Raw genomic sequence first — 19,691 nt, 5'->3', positions numbered from 1 at the left:
GAACAGCTAAGATCCTATGTTACGAAGTTTATGCTGGAGTCATTTATCCATGTTGATAAAAGGATGTAGCTGGGGCTTTTCTGAGGCCATTCTGTCATCAGGGATCCTAAAGTCTGGGATGGAAGGCTGAGATCAATTTGGTCTTGTATCATGCTTATGCTGGAATCTGCCATGGGAATAAGAGAGTGGAAATGGGGATTTCCAGGTGCTCCCCTGTTCATCTGGGCACCAGAGAGCTGCACTAGCAGGTCTATCATGAATCTCCTTGGAATGCTCATTTTTAGTCCTACTTGATGTGTCTGTTTCTGGAAATGCAGTATCTTTAATGTATCTCAACAAAAATATTTTATGATTAGTAAGCTTATTCTTATATAAAGGACAATTTTTTTTCCTTTTTCACATGTTCTAATAATTTTTTATTTAATAATTAGATCTATTAGATTTTATTCATAACTGTGGTAGTTGAAGTACCTTCTAGGCTGAGTTCAGATTTGAAATAAACCTTGGCTGTCATTACAGAAAATTTTGTCTCAATCTGCTTTGTATTTGAAAGATATGAGATTCTGAATTATAATATCTAACAGACTAGTCCCAAAAGACTATGTGTTCCCTACCTTAATTTCTCATGTAGTTAGCTGTGTGTTCACCATTATCTTCTAGAAGCTCATGCATATTGCCAACAATAAGGGGGTTGCTAAATAAAGTACAGTTTATACGTACTCTAGAGAATCAAGCAGCTACTAAAAATTATTTGTAGGTTACATAACAGCATGTGAAAATACATATGATCTAAGTGGAAAAGATAAAAACTAAAAAGAATCACACATATAAATTCATTATAATAGCTATGTTTAAAAAAAAAAAAAAAAAAAAAAAACAACTTTTAATGGAAAAAACTCCAGAAGTAAATTTACCAGAATTCTAATAGTTTGTTGTGTGAAGTTGGTGACAATGGATGATTTTTATCCTTTATTTTTCTGTTGTTTTCTAATGTGATTATAGATTATTATAAAAGCTTTTAAATACCTGTGTAGGCAATATGGAGCTGTTTGCTGAACTACTGTAATGTTATATAATAATACCCTAGATTTGTACCAGCAATAGTAATTTCAGTCTCTGTCTCCCTTTGCCAATGGGTTCATGTATTAGGTTACATTTGGTCGTGACTTATTTATGAATAAATGAATTTATATAACTTTTTCTTAAGCAGTATATAAAATATACATATATTAAGAAAAGATGAATTTCACCCTTATGAAATAGATCTCCATCAAAATTATTTAGCCCTCTACATATAATAAAACTGCAGCCTTTTGTAAGTAGGACTGCCTCTGAAAATAAAGATTTGCAGGGAGTGGGAGACAGGGAATGATTCCCAGCTTTTAGGAGGAAATAGATAAAGTGATAGAGTTCAAGATTGCTTACTCCTTTAGTAGTAAATAAACAAACTACTACTAGAATGAAACTTAGAAAATATTTATGGAAGATATGTACAAACTAAAGGTAGATATCCTTTAATTAATGTATTAATGTCATTGAAATAAGTAAACATGCAGAATCATGTTAACCTATCATACGTGAAGACAATTATTAATATTTATAGTTGTCCATATTGTTCTGATTAGTGAACAGACATAAGAGCACAAACTTTGGAGCCAGATCACTTGGATTCAAAACCTGGCTAAACCTCTGAGTGACCTTGGGCAAGTGACTTTACCTCTCTCCAGTTTAGTTTCCTCATCTGTCAGATGAGGATTATGATAATACCTACCTCATAAAGTTAACTGTCAAGATTAAATGTGTTAGGATATGAGAATAGTACCTGGCACATAATAGATCTGTTGGCTATTTTTATTATTTTTTAAAGTTGTTGTTAACTACTTAAGAAATTCTTCTGTAATGTGTTTATGTTTTAGATGGTTGGCATAGATAAAAAACAGGATTTGGAAGCTAAAAATACCCAAACACTAACTGCAGATGTTAAGGATAATGAGATAATTGAGCAACAAAGGAAGATATTTTCTTTAATACAGGAGAAAAATGAACTCCAACAAATGTTAGAGAGTGTTATAGCAGAAAAGGAACAATTGAAGACTGACCTAAAGGAAAATATTGAAATGGTAGGATTTAGCACAGTATACTTGGCATTACCTTTTTGTCTTCATTTGTTTCAGATTTTTATCAACTTTATTGAGGTATAATTTATATACAATAAATGTATCTGGTGGAAGTGTATGGTCTGACGACTTTTAACAAATGTCTCTACCCATTTCCTCTTCACCCCAGTCAAGACAGAAGATGTTTCCATCACCCCCAGAAAGTTTCCTCACACCCCTATCACAGACCCTCATCACCTCCTCCCCGCCAGATTATCAGTCCTGATATGTTCACCTTAAATCATTTGTCTCTTCTAGGGCTTTATACAAATAAAATCATACACTATGTAGTCTCTTATGTTTGACTTTCTACACTCCCGTTTACTGCCAAGGAACAGTTCATTGTGTTAATATGCCATAATTTTTTAATTCTTTTTCCTATTGATGGAAATTTGGGTTCCTTTCAGTATTTGGCTATTTTGAATAAAACTGCTGTAAGCATTCTTGTACAACTCTTTCTATTTACGTATCTTTATTTACTTAAGGTAAATATCTAAATGGAATTGCTGTGTCACAGGGAAGAATATGTTTAACCTGATGAGAATTTGCTAGACTGATTTCCAAAGTAATTACATCATTTTACATTCACATTAGCAACTTAAGAGAATTCTGGCGGCTCAAACATCCTTCTTCATCAACACTTCATATTTATTGGTGCTTTTAATTTTAGCCATTCTAATGGGTGTGCAGATTGTTGTTTTAATTTGCCTTTCCCTAATGACTAAAGATGTTGAACATTTTTTCTTGTGCTTATAGACCATTGTATATCTTCTTCTGTAATTTATCTGTTCTCAAAGAGGTGTGTTGTAGATTTTCAGTGTATAGGTCTTTTAATATTTTATTAAATTTGTTCCTATATGTTTCTCTTTTTTTTTGCTGTCATAATTTTTAAATTTTATTTTTAATTGTTTGTTGTTGATGTCTGCCAATATTTTCACACTTAGGTTTTCTATGTTTAGGGGTGATATAATGTGTGTAAGTTTAAATAAATATTTGGAGAAGTTCACTGTGGATCGTAGTAGAATGCGACCATTTGTATTGTTTTAATTTTATAAGTTTTGGGGATTGTCTGCTTTATCAAAAGAGCAGAATGTAAATAAGCACGCAAACAAACAATCGTATTTTCTTCTCAGTCTCTGGCTTGTTATGTTTTTGTGGTCTTGATACATGAGAATGTCACTGTGTGAGCCTAATAACCAGGATCAGCCCAAGTCATGCTAGCAGAGGGTGGCTGCCATTTTGAGCTCGCTGGCAGTGATCGGTGCTAAAACCAAAGCCATCCCAGTGTTTGAAAAAACTATAGCTATAGTCTCATTATTACTCTATGATAGCTCAGAAAAAGTCTCTTTTGGCTTAAAGGCAGAAATAAGCTAAGCTCTCATGATAGAATGTTAAATCCAATTCTAATTCTCATGGTAGGAATGTAAATTGAGCAGTAAAGAAACAGTATAAAAAGCAGATTCTTGGCATCTTATATTATTAAATTAAGGACTTTCTTTTTTGAAATTTGTCTTTTCCTATATAGTTTTCCCTGATTTCTTCATTTGCAGACTGAGAGAAATGCTGATGTTTTACCTGATTTCATAAATGTTAGCTAATATTTACTTTAATCTCAACTTTTTTTTTTTCTTTCTAGACCATTGAAAACCAGGAAGAATTAAGACTTCTTGGAGATGAACTTAAAAAGCAACAAGAGATAGTTGCACAAGAAAAGAACCATACCATAAAGAAAGAAGAAGAGCTTTCTAGGACCTGTGACAGACTGGCAGAAGTTGAAGAAAAACTAAAGGAAAAGGTGAATTTTTAAAGTTATTTCCCTGGCCATTTTTCCTAACTAAACTTTTTTTTTGGTAATTTTTATTTCTGTAGACCTAAATCCAGAAATAGCACATACCTCCCAAATGAACATATTTCAATGCTAGTATTTTGGTCAGTTTCAACTTACACTGAGATCTAAACTAACATACCTTGTGAGGATTATATTATTCCAGAGTCTTTAGGTGAGAGAGGGTTTTGTATCATTTAAACAAATCATACGATGTATTCATTCATCAAATATTTATTGAGCACTGTCATGGGCCAGGCACTGTTCTGGGCACTTGAGATATATTAGTCAACAAAACAAAGATTCTTTCCTTGCAGAGATGCATTAGTCATTTTGAAATGTAAGATTTATCACTATTACCATCTCTTAGATGTTTGCAGTTTCCCGAATCATTTCTTATATAGAAGTTAGCTGTTATTGGGATATTTGTGTAAGAGCTAAGACCCCTGTAACAGCTGTAGTTCCCAAGAGATTCTAAAATGCACCCATAGAGATCTTTCTATATAAGCTAAGGGCAGTGCCACTTGCATAATAGATAATATAGTATGGTTCTGTTATTATTCTGTGGAATATTTTTTCTTTTTTCTTTCCTCTTTTTTTTTTGAGACAGGGTCTCTCACTCTGTCACCCAGGCTGGAGTGCAGTGGTATGATCACAGCTCACTGTAGCCTCAACCCCCTGGGTTCAGGCAGTCCTCCCACTTCAGCCTCCCGAGTAGCTGAGACTAAATTAGCTGTGCCACAACACCCAGCTAATTGTTGTATTTTTGGTAGAAACGAGGTCTCACTATGTTGCCCAGGCTGGTCTCGATACTCCTGGGCTCAAGCAGTCTTCCTGCCTCAGCCTCCCAAAGTGCTAGGATTACAGGTGTGAGCCATCATGCCCAGCCTGTTTTTTTCTTAATATGTGTTTTCTTTTAATTCTGATCCCTTTCACTATCTCACCTAATTGAGTTTACTAAAACCTCATGTCTATTTCATACTCCCATAAAAAAGGTAAGATCAATAGCTTGTGAAGGTTAATGTCTCAGTATTTGGGGGAGCCACCCATAAGCATCTTATTGGAAGTGAAAATAAATTCTCCAAAAGTTTTAAGAGGATGAGGAATTATAGTTATTTGGTAGCTGTATGTGTATATTTAACTAGTCTCTTTGCTTTTTTACTTTATCTCATCTTCCCCTTATCTCCTTAATCAGTTTATTTTATCTCCTTAATCAGCCTGTATCAGTTTCCTAGGGCTGCCATAGCAAATTGCTGTAAACTTCATGGCTTACAATAGAGACATATTCTGTTACAGTTCTGAGTCCTAGAAGTCCAAATTTAAGTGTCAGCAATACCATAGTCCCTCTGAGGGCTCTAAGGAAGAATCATTCCTTGCTTCTTCCTAGCTTCCAGTGTCTCTCAGCTACCCTTCGCATTCCTTGGCTTGTAACTGCTTCACATGACCTCCTTCTCTGTGCCTCTCCATGTGCTTTTATGTCTCTTATAAATACACTCATTGGAATGAAGACCTACTCTAGTAGGATCATGTCTCAATCCTAATCCAATTACATCTGCAAAGACTCTATTTCCAAATAAGTTCACATTCTGAGGTTCCTGGGAGACATGAATTTTGGGTGGGACAATATTCAATCCACTGCAGACACTTATGCCTGTGAGTTTCGTTTACTTTTAATGCTACTTACCTATTTATGTGCTGATAGGAGGCAAGGCTGTTAATGATTTTATGTAAGAATTTTGAGAATATAAGTAAAATGGTAATTATAAAAATTGTGCATTTTAAGAGCCAGCAACTCCAAGAAAAACAGCAACAACTTCTTAATGTACAAGAAGAGATGAGTGAGATGCAGAAAAAGATTAATGAAATGGAGAATTTAAAGAATGAATTAAAGAACAAAGAATTGACATTGGAACATATGGAAACAGAGAGGCTTGAGTTGGCTCAGAAACTTAATGAAAATTATGAGGAAATGAAATCTATAACCAAAGAAAGAAAAGTTCTAAAGGAATTACAGGAGTCATTTGAAACAGAGAGAGACCAACTTAAAGGATATATAAGAGAAATTGAAGCTACAGTAAGTTATACCCTTTTCCTTCATCTATTAAGTGTTTCTTTTTAAAATCTGAGCCACTTGGAAAGAGGGGAGCAATGTTGGAAGAATGTTACAATATTCTTTAAATTTTACTCGCCAAGGGCCTACAAACAAAAGAAGAACTAAAAATTGCTCATATTCACCTAAAAGAACACCAAGAAACTATTGATGAACTAAGAAGAAGCGTATCTGAGAAGACAGCTCAAATAATAAATACTCAGGACTTAGAAAAATCCCATACCAAATTACAAGAAGAGGTATGTCTTTTATTCCTTTCATCCTTTGTCACTTCTTCCTTCCTTTCTCCTTTGAAGGAAAGATAAGCAGTAAGAAGTAGCTAGGATGTGGTTCATTAATTGACTGGGCAACTATTTGTCGAGTGTCTAATGTGGCAGGCACACTCCTAGGTTATAGAAATGCAATGAGAACGAGGTGGACAAAACCCCTAAATCCCTCTGATCCATTTGTAGTGAAAGAAAGTAGCTGATAAATAAGCAATCAAATGAACAAGAAAACATTAAATAGTGGCAAATACTATGGAGAAAGTGAAACATTGGGATAACTGGGCCAACCTATATTAAAAGCCTACTCCATGCCAGACATTGAGACTGTAGATATAAATAAGACATTGTTCTTTCCCCCATTATAAACTAGAAAGAAAATCCCTTAATTCCAATATGGTAAATGCAGAAATATGCAAAATTACATGGTACCACTAATTTATCATGGAAAGAGAAATCAATCTATACACATAGAAAAATTGAGACATAGCATTGGAGCCCATCTGAAAATGGAGATCATACATTTATTGGGATATAGTTTGCTCAGCTATGGTTTTTCTCTTATAGCATTTGGAAACTAGTGAAGAAATAAGAAGTATGAAACAGACTGCTAGTAAAGTATAATTGGTTCACTTTGGGTCTAAGCTAGAAAGAAAGAAAAGTATGATAGAATATGACCCAGAAAAGTCAAGAATAGCTTTAGCAGGAATCGAGGGAAAATGAATAATGAAGAGTTTGTGATCCAAGGTGGGCCTGAGGGTTCAAGATGACTATCCTTGCTGTGAAAAGTATCCTGATCTTTTCCCTTTAAAAATTTATGATAATAGCCAGCAGGATGCGGTGGCTCACACCTGTAATCCCAGCACTTTGGGAGGCCAAGGCAGGCAGATCACCTGAGGTCAGGAGTTTGAGACCAGCCTGGCCAACATTGTGAAACCCCGTCTCTACTAAAAATACAAAAATTAGCCAGGCATGGTAGCACACACCTGTAATCCCAGCTACTCAGGAGACTGAGACAGGAGAATCTCTTGAACCCAGGAGGCAGAGGTTGCAGTGAACTGAGATCGCGCCACTGCACTCCCAGCTGGGCAACAGAGTGAGATGCCGTCTCAAAAAAAAAAAAAAAAATTATGATCATAATCTCCCGATAGTAACGTTGGTATTTTATGAATGTCCTAAGATCCCAGTGCTTCATAAGGAACAAGAGTTACTTCCTAATGTGAAAGAAGTCAGTGAGACTCAGGAAACAATGAATGAACTGGAGTTATTAGCAGAACAGTCCACAACCAAGGACTCAACAACACTGGCAAGAATAGAAATGGAAAGGCTCAGGTTGAATGACAAATTTCAAGAAAGTCAGGAAGAGATAAAATCTCTAACCAAGGAAAGAGACAACCTTAAAACGATAAAAGAAGCCCTTGAAGTTAAACATGACCAGCTGAAAGAACACATTAGAGAAACTTTGGCTAAAGTAAGTTTCATATTTTCCTCCCATTTTAATAAGTGTCTTATAAGAATCAAGGTTTGTGTTTATGTTATAGTTATGTTTGTATTATAATTATGTTACCAGTTTTTTTAATGTCTCTTAATCATGAAATGACTAGAAACAGAACAATTAAAAATTGCTCTTGAATACCAAGAAGCTATTGAAACAGAGATGTTTCAGAGAAAAGAACTGTTTTCTTAAATATTCAAAAAATAATTTAGAAAAAATAATTCTAAATTACAAGAAAGGGTGAAACCAAATATGAGATTGTTTTATTTTCTTCTTTAAACCTGTTCCTTTAATGTTTCATAAAGCACTACTGTGCTTTCTCATTGTTTTAGTCAGAAATCTGGGAGCTATCCCTACTAATATGCCTCCTTCTCTGCTTATTCTGTAATCCAGTCACCAAATCTTATTGATTTGAGTGTGTATTTTAAAAATCATCCTGCTTTTCTCTCCACACTGCCACCACCCTAATCCAAGTCAACATCATTTCTTTCCCTGGCTATCTGCAGTAGCCTCCTAACTGGTCTTGCCACACTCATTCTTACACTTCTCTAATCCAGTTTCTATACTAAGCCTAAGTGATCCTTTCTTACATTCTTTTAATATCTTATTGCTACTTTTTAAATAAAGACCAGGATCCTTTATGTGGCCTATGAGGCCCTAGGTGCAGATCTTGCTGGTCTTATTTCAATTCACTCTTCTTCCTATTCTTTGTTCTCCAGCAACTCTCTTCCTCAGCTCATGGCTTTCAGATTCTCAGGTCTCTCTACCTGCAGTACCTCCATATTCCTTTTAGCCTAACTAATGCTCTCATCCTTCAGATCTCAGTTAAAGCTTTCTCCTCTAGGAAGCCCTTCCTATCATTCACAATAGATTATATTTGACACTTGGGCCCTAGGAGAAGCCAGCATCTCTATTTGGTAAGATTCAACATCATATCTATCTTTGTCCTTGAAGTATAAGTCTCAAAAAGAGAGAGATCTGTAAGTCTCATCATTTTGTCTCCAGCCTCGAATAAGATGCTGACAACACAGTGAGACCTCAATTTTTAAAAAGCGTTAAATGCCTGAATAATGGAAGAGTGGGAGAATGGAGGGATTGCTCTGTAAATGAGGCATTGAATCCTGCCTTAATTGTTTTAGAAAGCATCCTGATTTATTTTCCCCTAAAACACAATATCTCTGGATATCAACTGTACTGTTTTATGATTCTCTTAAGATCCAGGAGTCTCAAAGCAAACAAGAACAGTCCTTAAATATGAAAGAAAAAGACAATGAGACTACCAAAATCATGAGTGAGATGGAGCAATTCAAACCCAAAGATTCAGCACTACTAAGGATAGAAATAGAAATGCTCAGATTGTCCAAAAGACTTCAAGAAAGTCATGATGAAATGAAATCTGTAGCTAAGGAGAAAGATGACCTACAGAGGTTGCAAGAAGTTCTTCAATCTGAAAGTGACCAGCTCAAAGAAAACATAAAAGAAATTGTAGCTAAAGTAGGTTTCATCTTTTCACCATGTTTTTAAAAAATATTTTGTAACCAAATATTTTTATAAACCCTAAATATTTAGAAAGGGGAGTTAATTACAGCATAATAGTTATAATGTTTCTATAAATTTATTGGAATTTCCTCTAATAATAAAGCACCTGGAAACTGAAGAGGAACTTAAAGTTGCTCATTGTTGCCTGAAAGAACAAGAGGAAACTATTAATGGGTTAAGAGTGAATCTTTCAGAGAAGGAAACTGAAATATCAACCATTCAAAAACAATTAGAAGCAATCAATGATAAATTACAGAACAAGGTAAATTGGGGATGAAGAAACAGTGGGAGGAAATGGGTGGGTTTGGAGTAGCTAACTGGATTATGAAGACTACTATTTAGCATGCTTAATTGTTTTGGGAAGCAACCTTTTCCTCTTAAGTTTTGTGTGTGTGTGTGTGCATGTGTGTGTGTGTTTGTGTGTGTTTACATATTTTTATGACTGTTAACTTATTTTATAATTATGTTTAAGATCCAAGAGATTTATGAGAAAGAGGAACAACTTAATATAAAACGAATTAGTGAGGTTCAGGAAAAAGTGACCGAACTGAAACAATTCAATGAGCATCGCAAAGCCAAGGATTCAGCACTACAAAATATAGAAAGTAAGATGCTCGAGTTGACTAACAGACTTCAAGAAAGTCAAGAAGAAATACAAATTATGATTAAGGAAAAAGAGGAAATGAAAAGAGTACAGGAGACCCTTCAGATAGAGAGAGACCAACTGAAAGAAAACACTAAAGAAATGGTAGCTAAAGTAAGTTCCCATCTTAGTTTTTTTTTGGATACAGAAATAGCGTTAAGGTGATAATGACGGTGTTCATGTTAAGTTTTATTAATTTCCGTCTAATCATAAAGGGACCAGAAATAAAAGAGGAATCAAAAACTGCTTATATTCAACTTAGTACCAATAAACTGTTAGTAGACAGAATATTTGAGAGAAGACAGCTCAAGGAGCAAATATTCATTGGGATTTAGGAAATTCTGATGGTGAATTACAGGAAAAAGTGGGACTTGTTTTGTTAAATTGGAAAATGACATCTAATTATTATTACTCATATCCCTTATGAAAGAAAGTAGTACATACATTAGATTACAATGTAAAAATGATTGCCTTATTTTAGGAACAACTCTTCCTTTTCCTAAAAAAATTCTGCCTATGTTGTAACTTTATAATTTTCTCAGATGAAAGAATCTCAAGAAAAAGAATATCACTTTCTTAAGATGACAGCTGTCAATGAGACTCAGGAAAAAATGTGTGAAATAGAACACTTGAAGGAGCAATTTGAGACCCAGAAGTTAAACCTGGAAAACATAGAAACGGAGAATATAAGGTTGACTCAGATACTACATGAAAACCTTGAAGAAATGAGATCTGTAACAAAAGAAAGAGATGACCTTAGGAGTGTGGAGGAGACTCTCAAAGTAGAGAGAGACCAGCTCAAGGAAAACCTTAGAGAAACTGTAACTAGAGTGAGTTACCATCTCTCTACACCTGTAGTAACTATGACATTGAGTCCTAAGAGAAAAATCTGCCATAGGGTTGGTGGGAGTATAAAATTGGTCCAGGCCGGGCGTGGTGGCTCAAGCCTGTAATCCCAGCACTTTGGGAGGCCAAGGCGGGCAGATCACGAGGTCAGGAGATCGAGACCATCCTGGCTAACATGGTGAAACCCCATCTCTACTAAAAATGTAAAAAATTAGCCGGTCGTGGTGGCGGGGGCCTGTAGTCCCAGCTACTCGGGAGGCTGAGGCAGGAGAATGGCATGAACCCAGGAGGCGGAGGTTGCAGTGAACCAAGATTGCACCACTGCACTCCAGCCTGGGCGACAGAGCAAGATCCCATCTCAAAAAATAAAATATAAAAAAATAAGATAAAATTGGTCCAATATTGAGGAAAGTTGGTGAGGGTATATTTGGTAATACCTTCCAAATTTTTCAAAGGGTTTATTCGTTGATCCACAAGTCCAGTTGTAACTATCTTCCACACATTTGCACAACTGTATAAAGATATTTGTCGGATATTCTTTGCAACAAGTTGCAATAATGAAATAACACAAACAAAAACAGGGAAAATTCTAACCATCCATTGGTAAGGGACTGGTTAAATAAGTGCAGCACATTCACATCATGGAATTCTATGCTACAAATAAAAAATGTGGTAGAGCTATAGTGCTGATCTGAAGGGTGAAGTGTCCTGTTAGGGAACAGGGTAAGTTCAGGAATAATGTATCTAGAATGTATTGACATCTAAAAGTAGCTTAGAGGGTGAGAACTAGGAGGCCTCAGAAGAGGGTGGAAGATTTTTACCTCCTGCCCTATACCTTTCTATAGCGTGTGGATGGTACTACTCTCAATGTATTATTTTTATTTTTCTATTGATAAAGGACCTAGAAAAACAAGAGGAACTAAAAATTGTTCACATGCATCTGAAGGAGCACCAAGAAACTATTGATAAACTAAGAGGGATTGTTTCAGAGAAAACAAATGAAATATCAAATATGCAAAAGGACTTAGAACACTCAAATGATGCCTTAAAAACACAGGTAGTTTATTTTTAAGTTATCTCAGTTACTGAGAGTTTGAATCAAATCTTTTTGTGTAATGAAACAAGATATGAATTACCCTAAAATTGAAGGCAAGTGAAGACTTACTTGCCTACTCAATTTAGAAATTATCATTGATCTTTTTATATCTACTGATATCCTAACTTATTGTATGATTATCTCAAGATCCAGGAACTTCAGGAGAAAGAACATCAAATTCTTTTTTTTTTTTTTTTTTTTGGAGACAGAGTCTCACTCTGTCGCCTGGAGTGCAACGGCATGATCTCGGCTCACTGCAATCTCTGCCTCCCGGGTTCAAGTAATTCTCCTGCCTCAAGTCTCCCAAGTAGCTAGGATTACGGATGCATGTCATCACACCCAGCTAATTTTTGTATTTTTAGTAGAGAGGGGGTTTCACCATGTTGGCCAGGATGGTCTTGACCTCCTGACCTCATGATCCACCGGCCTCGGCCTCCCAAAGTGCTGGGATTACAGGCATGAGCCGCCAGGCCCAGCCTCAACTTCTTAAAGTAAAAAATGATCTTAGGGAAACTATGTATCAAACAGGTCAGTTAAAGAAGCAGCTAGAGGCCTGGAATGTAACTCTGGAAAGTGTAGAAACAGAGAAATTAAGATTGACTCAGAAGCTTCATGAAAACCTTAAGGATGTAAGATTTGTTACTAAGGAAAATGATGGCCTAAGAGGAGTAGAGGAAATATTTAAAATGGAGCAAGTCCAATTTAGGGAAGGCCTTAGAGAAATAGAAGCTAAAGTAAGCTTATTCCTCTCCCTGGCAATTCAATGTATTGTGTTCTTACAGCAATGAACCCTTCTTTGAACCAAGTACTACTGTTGGCAAGAATGAAATGATACAGCCTTTTAAGCAGATAATTTGGTACTATTCTTGAAAATGTTCAAGTCTGCAATTAGCATTTTCCTTATGGACTTTAGCCTACATATATACTGTTAAAGGAGTGTGTGTGTATATACAAACACAACATATACATATACCACAGGTTATTTATTGTAGTGATTTTAATTAAAAATGTGAAACAATCTAAATGTTCCTCAGAAGGAAACAGTAAATATGAAAAATATGTCGAAATGCTATGCAACACTTAAAAAAAGTAATATATGTGTAATGTGTTTGCCTCTGGAAAGCAGAAGTAGAGTGTGAAGAGAGGAGGACAGGGAAGAAAAAGCCTGTACCTTAAAAACAACAGCAAAGATATAGAGTAACACTGTTATTATTTTTACTAAGAAAATATATCACTTTATTTTTAAAAAACTAATATTAAGATATGTCACTGTTTTTAAAATTTCTCTAATGATAAAGGATCTGAAAAAACAAGAGGAACTAAGAATTGCTCACACTCATCTGAAAGAGCACCAGGAAACTATTGACAAACTCAGAGGAATTGTTTCTGAGAAGACAGATAAAATATCAAATATGCAAAAAGATTTAGAAAATTCAAATGCTAAATTACAAGAAAAGGTATTTTTATGGGGGGATTGTTTGATTGGATATCTAATTTGTTTGTGCCTAAAATTGTTGGGGATATAAAATGGTTCAACCACATTGGAAAACACCTTGGCAGTATTTACTAATGCTGGACGTAGCCTGCCTGAGGCCCAACATTTCCACTTCTTGGGTATGTACTTAAGAGAAAAGAGTACGTACATACTTCTATAAAAAGACACAAGAATGTTTATGGCAGCCTTATTCAAAATAACAAAAAACTGAAAACTCAAATGTCCATCAGCAGGAAAATGGATACATACATTGTGATATATAAGTTCAAAAGCAGGCAAAACTGAATCAGGATGATAAAGGTCAGAATAGTGGCTGTCTCTAGGAAGGAGCACACAGAAACTTTATGAAGTGCTAGAAATATTCTCTGTTTTAATCTGGGTTGTAGTTTCATAGATTTATACCTGTGTCAAGAATAATTAAGTTATACATTGAAGATGAGCATGCTTTATATATGTTATACCTCAAAAGAAAGTAAAATTCTATGTGGAATTGTGCAGGATATCAGTGAGAGTAACATGGGTAGACAGTTGTCTTAATCAATTTAGAAACTATTATTTATCTGTCCCTAAAAAGCCACCTAACATATTATTTATGATTATCTTAAGATTCAAGAACTTAAGGCAAATGAACATCAACTTTGTAAGTTAAAAAAAGATGTCAATGAGACACAGAAAAAAGTGTCTGAAATGGAGCAACTAAAGAAACAAATAAAAGACCAAAGCTTAACTCTGAGTAAAATAGAAATGGAGAATTTAAATTTGGCTCAGAAACTTCATGAAAACCTTGAAGAAATGAAATCTGTAATGAAAGAAAGAGACAATCTAAGAAGAGTAGAGGAGACGCTCAAACTGGAGAGAGACCAACTCAAGGAAAGCCTGCAAGAAACCAAAGCTAGAGTGAGTTGTGTTCTCTCTTTACCCTACCATTATATTCACGTATTTGGGCAAAAATACAGTGTTCACTGCAGCATTGTGTCTGGTGACTAAAACCTAGAAGTAATCTAAGTGTCCACCAATAAGGCACTATCTGTATAATGGAAAACTAAGCATAAGAATGGGCTATTCTTTATGTGATATTGATTTAGAAAGATGTCCAAGTGGTGTGAAAGGAGAAGGCTATGGGGGAGGCTACCAGCAGAAAATTTTGCTTTACTCTTCCAATTTGGGAGGTTGTATAATGGTTGTTTTTAACTGTGAGTGTATAGTTTTTAAGATTTTGTTTAAACTCAATCATTAAGTAAAAGTAATGTGCCTTTATATCATTACATTTCTTGATTTCTTCTAACCATAAAGGATCTGGAAATACAACAGGAACTAAAAACTGCTCGTATGCTATCAAAAGAACACAAAGAAACTGTTGATAAACTTAGAGAAAAATTTTCAGAAAAGACAATTCAAATTTCAAACATTCAAAAGGATTTAGATAAATCAAAAGATGAATTACAGAAAAAGGTATGTGTTGTTTTGTTCTTCTTTTGGAAGTAACTGTGTCCAAAATTATTTGTGGAATTAAAAAGATATAGATACAGATATGTAGATAGATATGTGCATATAGAACACAAGTAGACACTATTTGCCTTCCTTGAAGAAACTGCTTACATTCTAACTTGTTTTACAATTATCTCAAGATCCAAGAACTTCTGAAAAAAGAACTTCAACTGCTTAGAGTGAAAGAAGATGTCAATATGAGTCATAAAAAAATTAATGAAATGGAACAGTTGAAGAAGCAATTTGAGGCCCAAAACTTATCTATGCAAAGTGTGAGAATGGATAACTTCCAGTTGACTAAGAAACTTCATGAAAGCCTTGAAGAAATGAGAATTGTAGCTAAAGAAAGAGATGAGCTAAGGAGGATAAAAGAATCTCTCAAAATGGAAAGGGACCAATTCATAGCAACCTTAAGGGAAATGATAGCTAGAGTGAGTTCAGAATCTTCCCTTGTGTAGTAACTATTAATAAGAATTAAGCTTTTTTGAAAAGAATTACAATATTTTTATTTCTTTCTCTGGAAATTTCTATGAACAGTAAAGGACAGTGGGAAATGGTTACTATAATTTTCACACAATAGAAAACAGTTTTAAAAGAAGCAAAAATATTTTCAGAAAATAACATTTAATTCTTTATTTTTATAAACTGTGTTAAAGCAGACTATTTCCCTTAATATAACGTTTTAAAGTTTTTTTAAATCAAGAGATAGCATTATTCTAAATGGAGAAATATTTGAAGGATTAGATTTGTAAGAGAGCAAATATTCCCATTTCTCTACCTATACATGCTGGAGTTCTAGAGTTGGGCTCTTATTGGTGAAGTTAAAAGGAAAAAAGGCAAGATAAATATAAAAATTAAGTTCCTCTGGTATGACTATTTATAAATATTCAGAATCATATATCTTAAAATATCTAATTAAAACCTCTTTTTGAAAGTAATAAAGTTCAGACAAGTTTATTAAAATCTGTAAAAATCTTTTTTATTCTCATATTTCTTTATGTGGGCCTTAACTAAATTTATAGAGATTTAATTCATTCAACAAATATTCTTCTAGGTACTGTAGTGAACAAGATAAGTGGGAGAAAATGTTTTTGTTTCGCTTTATACTTTTTAATCAGAAATGCAAAATGTACACAGGATATGAACTTTTCCAAGGTGCTGGGAAGAATATATGACTAGGTTTTGAAACACCATAGACAGTACAGGTGGTTTTGCCAGTATATTTGGTTGGCGGCAATAAAGTGCATTAGGATAAAAGCAAGTGCCACTGTTAAAACTACAAGTGAATAATGCAGAGATTTGGAAGAGTAGGAATCAGAAATTAAAATCTAATTTAGTTGTTTCCCTGGTTGTTTATTTATTTATTTATTTATTTATTTTTTATAGAGACAGGGTCTCACTATGTTGCCGAGGCTGGTTTTGAGCTCCTGAGCTCAAGTGATCCTCCTGCCTTGACCTCCTAAAGTGCTAGGATTACAGGCGTGAGCTACCGTGCCTGGCCCTAAAACCTAATTTGTAGCTATGAAAAACAAATCGTATCTCCAAAAATTAGATGATTTTTCTACTTTTTTCCCAATGAGTTGAGGTCACTACCTATAAAACTTACTGATACTATTATTCATTTTCTGATCATTTTAACGTTGCTTTTGAGTTACAAGTATAATATTTAATTCCATTATTGAAATGTCATGTAATTTAGAAGTGTGCGATTAGACATTATATGTGAATATAGTCATGACAAAAGCCCTGTTTATTTTCTTTTTATCAAAGCAGGACCAACAGAACCACCAAGTAAAACCTGAAGAAAGGTTACTAAGTGATGGACAACAGCACCTTACAGAAAGCCTGAGAGAAAAGTGCTCTAGAATAAAAGTAAGTACCCTCTGTTAAAACTACAAATGATTATTGGTTCTCTTCCAAAGGCTTACCGAAACCTGAAGTGGAATTGAAGGAACCTCTGGAATGAATAGATAGTATTCAGTATTTTTCTAAACATTGTAATCTAGTACAGGTGTGTGGGTGTAATGCATATATACACACATACACAAACAACAGTGGGAGCTTGTGAATTTAAGTCCTCACCAGAAAAGTGATACTTGAGCAAATACCTGAACGAGGTAAAGGGTCAGGCCATACAGATGTCTAAAAAGACCATTATAGGCAAAGGGAACAGCGAGTACAAAGTTCCTGAGGCAGAAGACTGTGGTGGTTCAAGGAATATCGAAAACAGGGCAAGCTGCTAATGAATGAGGTCAGAGAGTTAACAGGGAAGAGGCAAGCTGTGGGACATGAAAAAAGACTGAGTCTTATTAAGTGAGGTGGAGATCCATTGGTGAATTTTTACTGCAAGTGAAACATAATCTGACTTACATTTTAAAGGGATGACTCTTAATTGTTATATTGAAAATAGAGTGGAAGCAGGAAGACCATTATAAAGACTAATTTCAATCACCCAGGCGGAGATCATCCTGGCCTGGCCCAGAGAGGGAGCAATAGAGGTAGTGAGAAGTGTAGGGATTCTGAATATACATTGAAGGGAAAGCCAACAGGATTTACGGTCATACCTGTTGGAATGCAGGATCTCTAAGGACATTTTTGTTTTGTTTATGACTACATCATTTAGCACATTCCTGACATAAGTCAGTGTTCAATATGCTGCTATATACCGTAGTTGATTCATCCTAAAACCAAAAACAGGAATCCCCTCTCCAGCATTCCAGATTGATTAACATCTAGCTTTTCTTAAATTATTAAAAATAAAGGGCTCATTCTTGTGAGAATGCCCTTGTTTTATTGTTTAGCACCCTGAACTAAACATGTTGCCTACTACATGATTACAGTAACTTGAATTTTACATGTTTCTCTACCTGTGCTCTGACCAGTGTGTCACCTGCATAGCCTCAAGTCACTTGAGTCTATGGGTCCAGGTTTATTGCATGTCTACTGTATGCCAGGTACCATACTGGGTGCTTTACTTCATGATATAGGCTTTATTGCTCCATTCATAAACAAGGAAACTGTGGCTCAGAAAGGAAGTTTAGCAGTTGCCCAAGGTTACACAGCTAGTAAATTGTTAGAATCAGAATTTTAAACTAAGTCAGACTTGTATCTGACTTAGTTCAAAACTTGGGTTATAGAAGCATTTTTATAAACATAATTTTGTCTCCTTCAAGTTAAATGACTGTGTCTGTTTTATAGATTACATAGGTATATAGGTATAGATCATATATTTTACTTGACCCCAGAAAACTTTGTGGTAATTACTGTAGTCTTCCTGTTGTTGTGAAAATGGCTCAGTGACTTCCCCAGTCAAGAAGTGGCAGAGCTGGAACCTGAACTCTACCTCTGATAAAGGGTTAGAAAACAGATTGTAGGCAGATAGTAAGATTGTGTGAAGTATCTATACCAAGCTGACAAATAGGTGGTTTGATTCTTAATCACTTGTTTTATCTGCTAACTCAGACTGCCTACTATAAACATAAACCAACACTCAACCGTGAACTACAATACATACTTAATTGAATTTACTCAAATTTCTCATCAGACTTTGTCAATGTTGATTCATATCATGGATATTCAAAAAACTAAAAAAATGCATCAAAATGTTAAGAATGGTTGGTCCTGGCTTTCTTTGTTATATTTGCTTAAATTTTTTAAATTGCCATAATAATTATCTATTATTTCTGTAATCCAAAATGACAACAAGAGTTTCCTTTTGTTCTTAGATGCAAAGGTCTTTATTTCTCTCCTACAGAAAATGTTAAAGCATAAGTTTTGTTACAGTTCTAGAGTTGTAACTACTTATTGTTATATTAGAATGAATTGTTATAAATTGAGTGAATTCTCATCTCCTTTAGGAGCTTTTGAAGAGATACTCAGAGATGGATGATCATTATGAGTGCTTGAATAGATTGTCTCTTGACTTGGAGAAGGAAATTGAAATCCAAAAAGAGCTTTCAATGAGCATTAAAGCAAACCTCTCACTTCCCTATTTACAAACCAAACACATTGAAAAACTTTTTACTGCAAACCAGAGATGTTCCATGGAATTCCACAGAATCATGAAGAAACTGAAGGTACCATCTTTTTTAGTAATATCCTTGTAAATATTTCAGTTATCAACATGAATGTATTTAAGTCCTGCTTCGGGTGCTGGCATATTTGCTATTTAGTATTCTTACTACCAAATTAAAGATTATATGGGTCTGAGCATAGTAATATGTAGGATATCAGCAACACCTGAACTCTGCCTGTGGGCCTAGACATTATGTCAGGATGCTCAGGGGGCAGATGTGAGCTAACATCTCAAAGATCTCATAGTCTGGGGTGAGACAGACATATAAACAGGTATTAAGTGCAATGATAGAAGTGTATGCAAGTTATATGACGTACTAAATAAAATTACAGAAGACGAAACTGTAGTAGAAGCCAAACTCAATAACAAAGCTTGGAGTTCTTTTTGTCGATGGGGAATCATTAGACTATTATTTTAAGTGGTGGTGTTAACAGGATCTGATTACCATTTAGGTACTAAACTAAAGAATAAAGAAGAAATGAGTTTGAGGGAGATAAGCCTAGTGGCAGAAAGCAATAAGAGGCAGTTACAGTGGTCCAGATGAGATATTATATGTGACTGTACTACTAGGGAAGGTTTCATAGGGCTGGAGAGGACAAACGAGATTAAAGAAATATTTAGCAGCTTAAAATAGTAGGTCCACATAATTGATAGTGGACA

The 19,691-nt window shown here is 34.9% G+C and overlaps 1 protein-coding gene across 16 annotated transcripts in view; it reads left to right on the top strand.

The window, feature by feature from the left end:
• Nucleotides 1-19,691, top strand: part of CENPE (centromere protein E) — a 243,248-nt gene that overhangs the window by 188,362 nt on the left and 35,195 nt on the right. For 4 of the 16 annotated variants that reach the window (XM_063723551.1, XM_054553524.2, XM_024245782.3 and 1 more), the window contains 16 exons: nucleotides 1,917-2,120; nucleotides 3,793-3,951; nucleotides 5,765-6,055; nucleotides 6,175-6,330; nucleotides 7,535-7,825; nucleotides 9,065-9,343; nucleotides 9,492-9,650; nucleotides 9,861-10,145; nucleotides 10,574-10,861; nucleotides 11,776-11,934; nucleotides 13,272-13,430; nucleotides 14,075-14,365; nucleotides 14,762-14,920; nucleotides 15,097-15,387; nucleotides 16,730-16,828; nucleotides 18,814-19,032. In XM_063723551.1, the coding sequence (XP_063579621.1) occupies nucleotides 1,917-2,120; nucleotides 3,793-3,951; nucleotides 5,765-6,055; nucleotides 6,175-6,330; nucleotides 7,535-7,825; nucleotides 9,065-9,343; nucleotides 9,492-9,650; nucleotides 9,861-10,145; nucleotides 10,574-10,861; nucleotides 11,776-11,934; nucleotides 13,272-13,430; nucleotides 14,075-14,365; nucleotides 14,762-14,920; nucleotides 15,097-15,387; nucleotides 16,730-16,828; nucleotides 18,814-19,032 (3,489 nt within the window). Of the gene's footprint in view, nucleotides 1-1,916; nucleotides 2,121-3,792; nucleotides 3,952-5,764; nucleotides 6,056-6,174; nucleotides 6,331-7,534; nucleotides 7,826-9,064; nucleotides 9,344-9,491; nucleotides 9,651-9,860; nucleotides 10,146-10,573; nucleotides 10,862-11,775; nucleotides 11,935-13,271; nucleotides 13,431-14,074; nucleotides 14,366-14,761; nucleotides 14,921-15,096; nucleotides 15,388-16,726; nucleotides 16,829-18,813; nucleotides 19,033-19,691 lie in introns of all 16 variants that reach the window. The other 12 variants (XM_063723550.1, XM_054553527.2, XM_063723552.1 and 9 more) reach the window with 8 other exon arrangements.

This window comes from Pongo abelii, chromosome 3 (genome assembly GCF_028885655.2).
Source record: "Pongo abelii isolate AG06213 chromosome 3, NHGRI_mPonAbe1-v2.0_pri, whole genome shotgun sequence".
NCBI lineage: Eukaryota > Metazoa > Chordata > Mammalia > Primates > Hominidae > Pongo > Pongo abelii.
This window is presented reverse-complemented; position numbering and strand designations above follow the sequence as displayed.